The following is an 11,575-nucleotide window of genomic DNA, read 5'->3' as shown; positions in this document are numbered from 1 at the left end:
AGAGTTGACTCATTGGAAAAGACTCTGATGCTGGGAGGGATTGGGGGCAGGAGGAGAAGGGGACGACCGAGGATGAGATGGCTGGATGGCATCACGGACTCGATGCATGTGAGTCTGAGTGAACTGCAGGAGTTGGTGATGGACAGGGAGGCCTGGCGTGCTGCGATTCATGGGGTCACAAAGAGTCAGACACGACTGAGCGACTGAACTGAACTGAACTGAACCCACTCCAGTATTCTGGCCTGGAGAATTTCATGGACTGTATAGCCCATAAGGTCGCAGAGAGTCAGACAAGACTGAGTAATAATCATTGTCACTGTTACCTGCCCAACCCCCCAACTCCCCACCAACCCCCCACTGTCCTGGTCTGTGTGGCAGGTTGAAAAAGAATTTCCAGACATGAGGCAGAAAGAGAGAAGAATAAAGTTTGTTAGAGCGGGACAAGCTGTTAGAACAGTGAGCCAGCTTAAGGGAGAGCCGAACGTTTTTTCAGGCTAGCAGCCAATTTTTATAGCTTCAAGATAGAGAAAATTCCTACTGGAATGGTGGCATTAGGTGATTGGTTAGAATGCTATAGGGTGGATAGTAGGGTGGGTATTTTATATAATATGAAGTCTGGGAACTGGCCAGTTTTGATCCAAAAGCTCATGGCAACAGTTGCTATGGGGCTTGGTCAGGTTCAGAGAATTTTATCCTGTGAACTTTGTAAGGGACTCCACACCTGTGACCTTGGTGTTGGGCTCACATCCATCCCAGTAGGAAAACACAGAATTTCCTTTGGATGACCATTCTTTGTCTTACACTCAGTTGCTATGGATCAGGTGGGGCTCCACTTGGGCTCCAGAAGTGCTGCAGAGCACAGTGAATGCTCCAGACTGTGGAAGGCCTGGAACATCACTGGAATCCAGTATCCTAAGGCCACATTGATTGGCTTGTGCTTAACCACGTGATCCAAATTTCTCCATTCCAAGTGAATCAAGGGAGCTTTGCTCTACAGACAGGCTGCCAGAGATTCTGGAGTCCACATGCAGAGGTGAGCAATATCCTCATCATTTTTGGTGGCAATTGAGCATCCATCCAAGAAAATTCCTGTGTCCCCAGACTGCTGTGGGAGACCAACTTTTGAGTTCCGCGTTTTCGCTCCAAGCTGCTCCTGGTGTTTAAGAAGAACTGCAAGCTGCACCTTGGGCCAGGGTCTCTCATCAATTACCTGCCCTGAGCCCAGCTTTCTTGGGTGGGAGGCGTGGAGAGGGGGCCGAACTGAGATTCATGAAGGGAATCGGGGCTATTCTTGTATTCTTGATATCTGCCCTTCCCACCCCCTCTGGAATTCTCTTTTATTAGCTTTAGCTTCTCTCTACAGAATCTTCAATCGCACCTCCTCTGAACCTTAAATCAATTTCTTGAATCTGGGCCTCTCATTTTGTTGGGGCCAGTGTGAGGAAAGCAGGAGAGACTCCATCTTGAAGCCTGTCATCCATCTTAAAGACAGGATGTGAGCTGGGCCTGAACCCTGCCCAAGAGTGAGGAAACCATTGCTAGTGAAAACCCGGTCTCCTGGAGACTTCCCTCCCTACAGATGACAAACGGAGACTGTAGTTGAAGTCGGGCTGCCCCTGTTAGATTAACCATGGAGACATCCCCCCTTGATGTATAGTCATTGGCAGCCAGTTCAGACAATTCAGTCCCTCAGTTGTGTCTGACTCTTTGTGACATCATGGGCTGCAGCACGCCAGGCCTCCCTGTCCATCACCAACTCCCAGAGTTCACTCAAACTCACGTGCATTGAGTTTACACCCTTGCAAGCAGTTATGAACATGTTAGACTTACATCAAGTTACTCTCTCAGATCTCAGTAATCTCATCTGTAAAGTGGGAATAGTCATTGAATATACTTCTTCATAGAATTGTTGTGAGGATAAAATAATGGATGCAAGGCACTTAGTGCAGGATCTGGTAAAGGTCTACACACTTTAAAAATTGTAGTTATAATTATTATTATGAAACAAAGCCATGGACGATGGCTTTGGTGCCTCTGGCCCAGTTCGGAGGATCTAGGAGTGCAGGAGGCAGAGAAGTACTTTAGTTGGGCAAGATGACAGCATGAAATGGGGAGATTATTCATGCACATGCCCTGTGGAAGTTTAAGTGGGTCACTGGGGCCATATCAGACAAGGCCATTGTGTGAGATATCACTCTGCAGTTACCTGGCCAAGAGCCAAAGGCCAAAATAAGGGTTGAAACCAACTGATGTTCTCCTGGAAAGTCCTGTGCCCTAATCTAGGGCTGCAGTGTCTGAAGGAAGGGCCAGCAGAGGGGGAGCCCTCTTCCTAATTGACAAACAGGCTGTGTGTGCTTGCCTGATAACAAGATTTTCTGGGGAAATACTGCAATGGGCAAGTTAAGGCTGTCACTGGCAGCTGTGTTTTTTCAAAGAGAGCAGTTTTCAAAATAAAGTGGACCCATCCTATAGTGAACTGGGGGGATGAGCTATGCTTCTTGGCTGGCAAAGCTGGGGAATACTGTGCTTAGCTGGAGGAGGGCCATAGATTTGTCTTTACCACATCCTGTACAGGTATCTTCTACTCTAAGTCTTTCCTGTGACCTAATCCCCTTCCTTTTTTCAACATTTTTGTGATTTCCTCAAATAAAGAATGTTGTTTCTATCTGTCTTCTAAGTTTCCCCTGCGACCGGGAGGTACCTTTTGGGGACTGGCTTATCTTTAATTTCATCTTTTTCCAATGGAAAAAGTTCAACAAAAGTAGCTATTAATAACCATTTTCTGGGACTTCCCTGGTGGTCAGGCAGTGGAGAGTCCATTCTTCCAATGCCAGGGGTGCAGGTTTGACCCCAGATTGGAGAACTATGGTTCCACATGTCACAGGCATGGCCAAAAATTTTCTAAAAAACAAAACAATTTCTAGAAATATAATTTACTGACATGGAATAACTTCTCAATATATCATTGAAAGGAAAGGAAAAAGAAACAGACAAAATAAGTGATACAGTAGGTTCCCATTCAGGATGTGTGTGTGTGTGTGTGTGTGTGTGTGTGTGTGTGTGTGTGTGTGTGGTGTATGTGTATTTCTATCTATACATCTCCCCATATATACATACTAGTGAAAAAAGTTTGGGAGTCCTTATGCCGCAATATTTAACAGTGATTGCCTTTGGATGGTGGGATTTCAGGTGATTTTTATTTTCTTCTTTTTTGCTTATTTGCATGGTCTGGGTTTTCTACATTGTAAATATCATTTATACAATTAAAAATATAGTGTTTTTTAAACAACAAACTTCACTTCCACTAATTCTTTCATTTTTCCTGCTCTCTAATCATTGTTTGCCTTGCTCTTGTTTTCTTGAATTACCTTTATTAATTAAAGAAATTTGATATTGAGATTATAAATGTTAATAATTGTTCATCAGAGAAGCTGCTGTAGAAAAGAGGTTGGATAGAGCCTATCCCATATTTAAAGCTACATAGAATGATTTGAAGCCTCTCAGAAAAGTTATCTCCTCCACCAAAACCCATTGTTAATTTTTCCTTCGAATTCAGTTCAGTTCAGTTCAGTCGCTCAGTCGTGTCCGACTCTTTGCAACCTCATGGACCACAGCACGCCAGGCTTCCATGTCCATCAACAACTCCCAGAGTTCACTTAAACTCATGTCCATTGAGTTGGTGATGCCATCCAACCACCTCATCCTCTGTTGTTCCCTTCTCCTCCTGCCCTCAATCTTTCCCAGCATCAGGATCTTTTCAAATGAGACAGCTCTTCGCATTGGCCAGAGTATTCGAGTTTCAGCTTCAGCATCAGTCCTTCCAATGAACACCCAGGACTGATCTCCTGTAGGATAGACTGCTTTGATCCTCTTGTAGTCCAAGGGACTCTCGAGACTCTTCTCCAACACCACAGTTCAAAAGCATCAATTCTTTGGCGCTCAGCTTTCTTTATGGACCAACTCTCACATCCATACATGACTACTGGAAAACCATAGCCTTGACTAGACAGACCTTTGTTGACAAAGTAATGTCTCTGCTTTGGAATATGCTATCTAAGTTGGTCATAACTTTCCTTCCAAGGAGTAAGCGTCTTTTAATTTCATGGCTGCAATCACCATCTGCAGTGGTTTTGGAGCCCAGAAAAATAAAGTCTGACACTGTTTCCACTGTTTCCCATCTATTTCCCATGAAGTGATGGGACCAGATGCCATGATCTTCGTTTTCTGAATGTTGAGCTTTAAGCCAACTTTTTCACTCTCCTCTTTCACTTTCATCAAGAGGCTCTGTAGTTCTTCTTCACTTTCTGTCATAAGGGTGGTGTCATCTGGATATCTGACGTTATTGATATTTCTCCCAGCAATCTTGATTCCAGCTTGTGCTTCATCCAGCCCAGCATTTCTCATGATGTACTCTGCCTAGAAGTTAAATAAGCAGGGTGACAATATACAGCCTTGACGTACTACTTTTCCTATTTGGAGCCAGTCTGTTGTTCCCTGTCCAGTTCTAAATGTTGCTATTAGTCATTGCCTTTTTTATTAATTCTTCCCCCCTTCCCCCATTGGGAAGATATTAGATTGCCAGGGCTACCATAGCAAAGTACTACAGACTGGCTAACTTAAACAACAGAAATCTACTTTCTTACAGTTCTAGAGGCTGGAAGTCTGAGTCAAGGTTTTGATGGGACTGGTTTCTGGGTCCTTTCTCCTTGGCTTGTGAATGACTGGCTTCTCCCAATCTTCATATGGTCTTTCCTCTGTACAAGTCTGTGTTCAAATTTCTTCTTTTTATAAGAGCATCAGTCATATTGGATTAGGGTCCATTCTTAAAATCTCACTTTAATTTCATAACCTCTTTAAAGAACTTGTCTCCAAATATAGTCACATTCTGAGTTACTGGTTAGAATTTATGAATAACACATGAATTTTAAGAGACATACTTTAGCCTGTGACAGAGGGGTGATATATACTAAATCACAAATTCCTTGAAGCACTTTTCCTTTTTGAAGGAAGGATAACAAACATGATAAGTTATTGAAAAGGAGATAGGGAGAAAAAGAAACTTAAGGAACATAAAAGAAAACAAATGTCCAGGGTAGTGGTTTTCATCCCAAGATGACTTTGTACCCACCCCCCGCAACCTCCTTCCCAGGGGACATTTGACAATATCAAGAGACATTTTTGTTTGTCACAACAGGGGAGATGTTACTGGCATCTAATGCATAGAGGCCAGAGATGCTGCTAAACATTCTACAATGTGTGATACAGCACCACACAAAGGATTATCCAGACCCAGACCTAAATGTACCAAATACACCTAAATATACCAAAAGACGCTTGCTCCTCGGAAGAAAAGCTATGACCAACCTAGACAGCATATTAAAAAGCAGATATTTTACTTTGCTGACCAAGGTCCATCCAGTCAAAGCTATGGTTTTTCCAGTAGTCATGTATGGATGTGAGAGTTGGACTATAAAGAAAGCTGAGCACTGAAGAATTGATGCTTTCGAACTGTGGTGTTGGAGAAGACTCTTGAGAGTCCCTTGGACTGCAAGGGATTCAAAGCAGTCAATCCTAAAGGAAATCAGTCCTGAATATTTATTGGAAGGAAGGACTGATGCTGAAGCTGGAACTTCAGTACTTTGGCCACTTGATGCAAAGGGCTGACTCATTGGAAAAGACCCTGATGCTGGGAAAGATTGAGGGCAGGAGGAGAAGGGGATAACAGAGGATGAGATGGTTGGATGGCATCACCGACTCAATGGACATGAGGTTGAGCAAGCTGCAGGAGTTGGTGATGGACAAGGAAGCCTGGTGTGCTGCAGTCCATGGGGTCGAAAAGAGTTAGACATGACTGAGCAACTGAACTGAACTGAACTGAAATGTATCAAGGTTGAGAAACCCTAGGATAAACTTTTGGATGACTTCATCAATATAAAATTTGAATATCTTTGATCCAGTAATATTAATACTACTTCCAAGAATCTATCCAGCAGAAATATCCACCCATGTGTACAAACATATATATATATAGATAGATACTTATTGTTTATCAGTTCAAAATTGAAAATGGCTCAAATGTACTAAAGATCAAGAATTCTTGTTAAAAATTATTACTAGGAAAGATGTTGAAAATATATTGTAATTGAAAAATCAAATTCCAGAACAATATGTATGTTGTCCCTTTTTGTTGTTAAAAATGCAATCCATGTACATTTATATATAGTTTCTTTAAAACTACATGTGTTATATATGTGTCTGTGTGCACAGTTGAATACCTGAAGTCAGAGGTTCCCTCTGAGGAATGGCGTTATTGGCAATAGAACTTTCATGCTTAAATTTATACATTTCTGAGTTACTTGGCTTAAAGTCTCAAGGATATAGGACTTTGCTTTGGCAAATGTGAGACAGACTCCAGGCTAACTTTGAGAATATTGACTCTTACTAATTTGGATCATTGTTTTACCAAATTACTATAAATCAGGGAGCAACGTATTGTAATAGTCCTCAAACCAAATCTGGCAGAACTCCTGTGGACTAAGAATGATTTTTATATTTTTAAATGGCTGATTGAAAAAAATCAAAAGAAAAAGAATATTTTGTGATGTAAAATTTATACAAAACTCAAATTTCATTGCCAACATATAAACTTGTATTGGAAGTTTGTATTGTACTCATTCATTGGAGACTCCCTGGGGCTACTTTCATGCTACAGCAGCAGAGTGGAGTAGGCTGTCTCACACTCAAAGCATAAAATATATACTATTTGGCCCTTCACAGAAAAAGTCTGCAAAGTCCTGCGGTACAATATGTAAGATGTTTTCTAGGATGTTGAACTTCCAACTCTTTTGCTACGGTCCCACTAAAAGAATTGTGAAAAACTATGTCACCTCTTCACCTTCTTTCATCGACATCAAAAATGTTTTTAAGGACTTCTGTGGTGGTTCAGTGGTAGAGAATCCACCTGACAACATGGGAGACACAGGCTCCGTCCCTGATCCAGAAAGACCCCACAAGCCACAGAGCTGCTCGGCCCCTGTGCCACAGCTATTGAGCTTGTGCTCTAGAGCCTGGAAACTGCAACATGAGAAGCCTGCACACTGCAACTAGAGAGCAGAGAAAGCCCACGCACAGCAACAGACCCAGCACAGCCAAAAATAAATAATACATAAATAATTTTTTAGAATGTTTTTAAGTAAAAAAAAAATTTAAAAAAATGTTTTTAAGTAGATACAAAGAGTCTAATTTCTAACATCTACATATTCTGGCATTATATATTGATATTTTAATTAATTGTTATATCACTTCAAAAATGCATCCAAATAAATCTCTAATAGTTTGGTACCTACCATCCATCCCCTGGAGAAGGAAATGACAACCCACTCCAGTATTCTTGCCTGGAGCATCCCATGGATGGCGAAGCCTGGTAGACTACAGACCATGGGGTTGCAAAAGTCAGACATGACTTAAGCAACTTAGCACACATATATCATCCATATTAAAAATTTTAATAAACAAGCTTGTAATAAACAAGCTCTTCTTTGAAGTTGAAAATTTAATCTTTTTTTAAACTTACATTCTATTTTTAAATGAGTTCCACACAGAATTTTATTCTAATATATTCTATATGCTTGAAAATATTTTTTATCCTCATCACACTATCTGTAACAAAAATATGTGTTTAAATTGAGGTTACAATTATAGTCTCTTACCATAGTCTGGGTTTCTTCCTGGGACTCCCTGACCTCCTAAATGATTTTTTTTTTAATTTGCATTCATTGAGACTCGTTCTTTTGTTGTATAATTCTTTAGGTTTTAACAAATGCATAATGCCTGGTATTCACCATTTTGGTGTCATAGAGGCTAGTTTCTGTTCAGTTCAGTTCAGTTCAGTCACTCAGTCATGTCCGACTCTTTGCAACCCCATGAATTGCAGCATGCCAGGCCTCTCTGTCCATCACCAACTCCCAGAATCTACCCAAACCCATGTCCATTGAGTCGGTGATGCCATCCAACCATCTTATCCTCTGTCATCCCCTTCTCCTCCTGCCCTCAATCTTTCCCAGTATCAGGGTCTTTTCAAATGAGTCAGCCCTTCACATCAGGTGGCCAAAGTATTGGAGTTTCAGCTTCAACATCAGTCCTTCCAATGAACACCCAGGACGGATCTCCTTTAGGATGGACTGGTTGAATCTCCTTGCAGTCCAAGGGACTCTCAAGACTCTTCTCCAACACTACAGTTCAAGAGCATCAATTCTTTGGCACTCAGCTTTCTTTATAGTCCAACTCTCACATCCATACATGACTACTGGAAAAACCATAGCCTTGACTAGATGGACCTTTGTTGGCAAAATAATATCTCTGCTTTTCAATATGCTATCTAAGTTGGTCATAACTTTCCTTCCAAGGAGTAAGCGTCTTTTAATTTCATGGCTGCAATAACCATCTGCAGTGATTTTGGAGCCCAGAAAAATAAAGTCAGCCACTGTTTCCCTATCTATTTCCCATAAAGTGATGGGACCGTATACCATGATCTTCGTTTTCTGAATGTTGAGCTTTAAGCCAACTTTTTCACTCTCTTCTTTCACTTTCATCAAGAGGCTATTTAGTTCTTCACTTTCTGCCATAAGGGTGGTATCATCTGCATATCTGAGGTTACTGATATTTCTTCTGGCAATCTTGATTCCAGCTCAGATTGTGCTTCTTCCAGCCCAGCGTTTCTCATGATGTACTCTGCATAGAAGTTAAACAAGCAGGGTGACAATATACAGCCTTGACACACTCCTTTTCCTATTTGGAACCAGTCTGTTGTTTCATGTCCAGTTCTAACTGTTGCTTCCTGACCTGCATACAGGTTTCTCAAGAGGCAGGTCAGGTGGTCTGGTATTCCCATCTCTTTCAGAATTTTCTACAGTTTATTGTGATCCACACAGTCAAAGGCTTTGGCGTAGTCAATAAAGCAGAAATAGATGTTTTTTCTGGAACTCTTGTTTTTTCCATGATCCAGCAGATGTTAGCAATTTGATCTCTGGTTCCTCTGTCTTTTCTAAAACCAGCTTGAACATCTGGAAGTTCATGGTTCACGTATTGCTGAAGCCTGGCTTGGAGAATTTTAAGCATTGCTCTACTAGCGTGTGAGATGAGTGCAATTGTGTGGTAGTTTGAGCATTCTTTGGCATTGCCTTTCTTTGGGATTGAAATGAAAACTGACCTTTTCCAGTCCTGTGGCCACTGCTGAGAATAGTTTAACCACCCTAAAAATCTTTGCTTCCTCTTTTCCATCCTGTCTTCCTCCCCTCAAACACCCAACGATCAATGATCTTTTTATTATCTCTGTTGTTTTGCCTTTTCCAGAATGTCATATAATAAAAATCATACATTAGTAGCCTTTTCAGGCTAAATTCTTTCACTTAGCAATATATATTCAAGGTTACCCATACTTTTTTGTGGCTTGAGAGCTTTTCTTGTCTGAGAATAATATTTCATCATATGGATGTACCACTGTTAGTTTTTTCATTCACCTATTGAAGATTGGTTCTAGTTTTTAGTGATTCATAGTGATTATGAATAAAGCTGCTACAAACATTCATGTGCAGGTAAGACTTACTTTTTATCATGATTTCAGTTTTATTTTTTGAAATATTTATTTGTCTGCTTCGAGTCTTAGTTGCAGCATGCAGTTTCATTTTTAGTTGCAACAATCAAACTTTTATTTGTGGCATGTGGGATCTAGTCCCCTGACCAGGAATTAAACCCGGACCCCATCATTGGGAATGTACAGTCTTAGCCTCTGGACCACCATGAACGTCCCATCATTTTTCACTTCAAGCATAATATTCAAAGAATATAATAAAAATGATCGACAGAGAAATACATCTTGAAAGTCAAAATTAAAATTATATAGCCCATCATAATGTATTATTCAATTTTTTAAGTAATAAAAAACAAGATAATAAATAATTTCGTGGTTCTTACTACTTAAATAGCAAAAATACAATATAATATGTAGCTGAAATTATAAGTTATTTGTAAGGTAAGAATTATTATACAAGGCCCAGTGTTCTTTCTGCAAATATGTAAATAGGCATATATGAAACTCTGGAGTTAAACTTTTGAGATTAATTAGAAAATATTTAAGTATATAAAAACCAGAAACAATCTCATTAAATTCATCAGACATCATAACAAAATTGTTCCTATTTATTTAATGAAACAGGAAGATGCATGCAAACACAAAGGCAAATTCAGTGTTTGTAGTACCAGTATAGATTTGTTCCCTGCAGATACACAGTTCTGATGTGTACTATTTTGCTTGATTCCTATTACAAAAGAAAAACATATGGTGCATTTATTGATAATGCAGTTTTCCTGCATTATCATATTCTGGTTAAAAAAAAAAAGGGTAACTTCAAAGAATGTAAATTTTTCAAATTCAAAACAGTCTTTTTGTCAAGGTAGGTGAGAATATATTTTATTTAACAGTTTGTTAGCTTAATTGATAGCATGTATATATTTAGATATTTAGTAAGTGGGATTCCATTTATACTTTGACCCTAAGAATACATTTAGGAATGAGATAGATATCACGTTTTTTATTCCATAGAGTAACACAGAAACTTAGGTTGATATTAGAACAGCCTAGACTCCTGGGAATGCTTTAACCTAAGTACAAACTTAACCCTGACCATCACTACAATGGTTTATAAAATGAAAAGAGAGCAATGCAGTGTCCCCAGGGGCTGTTCACTCTGATTGAATCTATCTCAGCACATCTGAGGAATAAAGTTCTTGAATCGTTGCTACTATAGTTCCCATAGCTGCTGCTACTTCTGTGTAACAGTAAAGATAAAGAAAACCCAGTCTCACCCCAAAGATCACCATGTGAAGGTCCAAGCCTTGGGTGGGCAGTTCAGGCATATTCTCCCCATTAGGCTGCTAACTGGGATCAAGAGTTAGGGCTTGAACTCATAGATTGAATTCTCTTATTTATGATGGTGGTTCATAGAGCTATGGCTGAAGAGGCTTGGCGTCACGTGAGAACCGCATTTGGCATATGTGTTCACATGTTAATATTTCTCTGCAGCCTGTGAGGCCCTGCGCACCAAATCCCTGGTCACAGAGTCCAGTCCTGAGCCTAAACACAAGAAGCAGAGGTCGCTCATCACTTGTCAAAGATCTACGCACTGCCCGGGAAAAAAGAATTGCGATGGGACCATTTGGATATGACAACCAAGATCTCTAGCTAAGTGAAAACTCAGAAGTTTTTCCCAGGGCTTTTTCCCCTTGAAAAAAAGGTAATTATTTCTAGGATGAGTCCTTCTCTTGCTCCAAGACACAGGCAGCAGTGGGCTTAGTCACATTCTTCTCTTTACCTGATGTTGTATAATCTCTTTGTCATTATGTTTATAAAGAAATATCTATTTAATGTTGACCTGGCTTTTTTTTTTAACTTGGCTTTTTAATTTGCACCATATACACAGAAGGTTCAAGAAAATTGACATCACACTATGTGATAGTGCATATTTTTCCATAACCTAGGAAAGTCATATACTAAATGTAGGTCAGAACTCCAAATTTT

General features: G+C 40.0%; 1 protein-coding gene across 1 annotated transcript in view; it reads left to right on the top strand.

The window, feature by feature from the left end:
- The window catches only part of HEATR4 (HEAT repeat containing 4), a 45,323-nt gene extending 33,969 nt beyond the window's left edge, over positions 1–11,354 (top strand). The window contains exon 16 of the mRNA XM_027971998.3: positions 11,081–11,354. Coding sequence (XP_027827799.1) covers positions 11,081–11,239 — 159 coding nt within the window. The 3' untranslated portion in view covers positions 11,240–11,354. The remainder of the gene's footprint in view (positions 1–11,080) is intronic.
- The last annotated feature ends 221 nt before the right edge of the window (positions 11,355–11,575 follow it).

Source organism: Ovis aries, chromosome 7 (genome assembly GCF_016772045.2).
Source record: "Ovis aries strain OAR_USU_Benz2616 breed Rambouillet chromosome 7, ARS-UI_Ramb_v3.0, whole genome shotgun sequence".
NCBI lineage: Eukaryota > Metazoa > Chordata > Mammalia > Artiodactyla > Bovidae > Ovis > Ovis aries.
The sequence above is the reverse complement of the archived record's forward strand: the minus strand, read 5'-3'. Positions and strand labels throughout refer to the sequence as shown.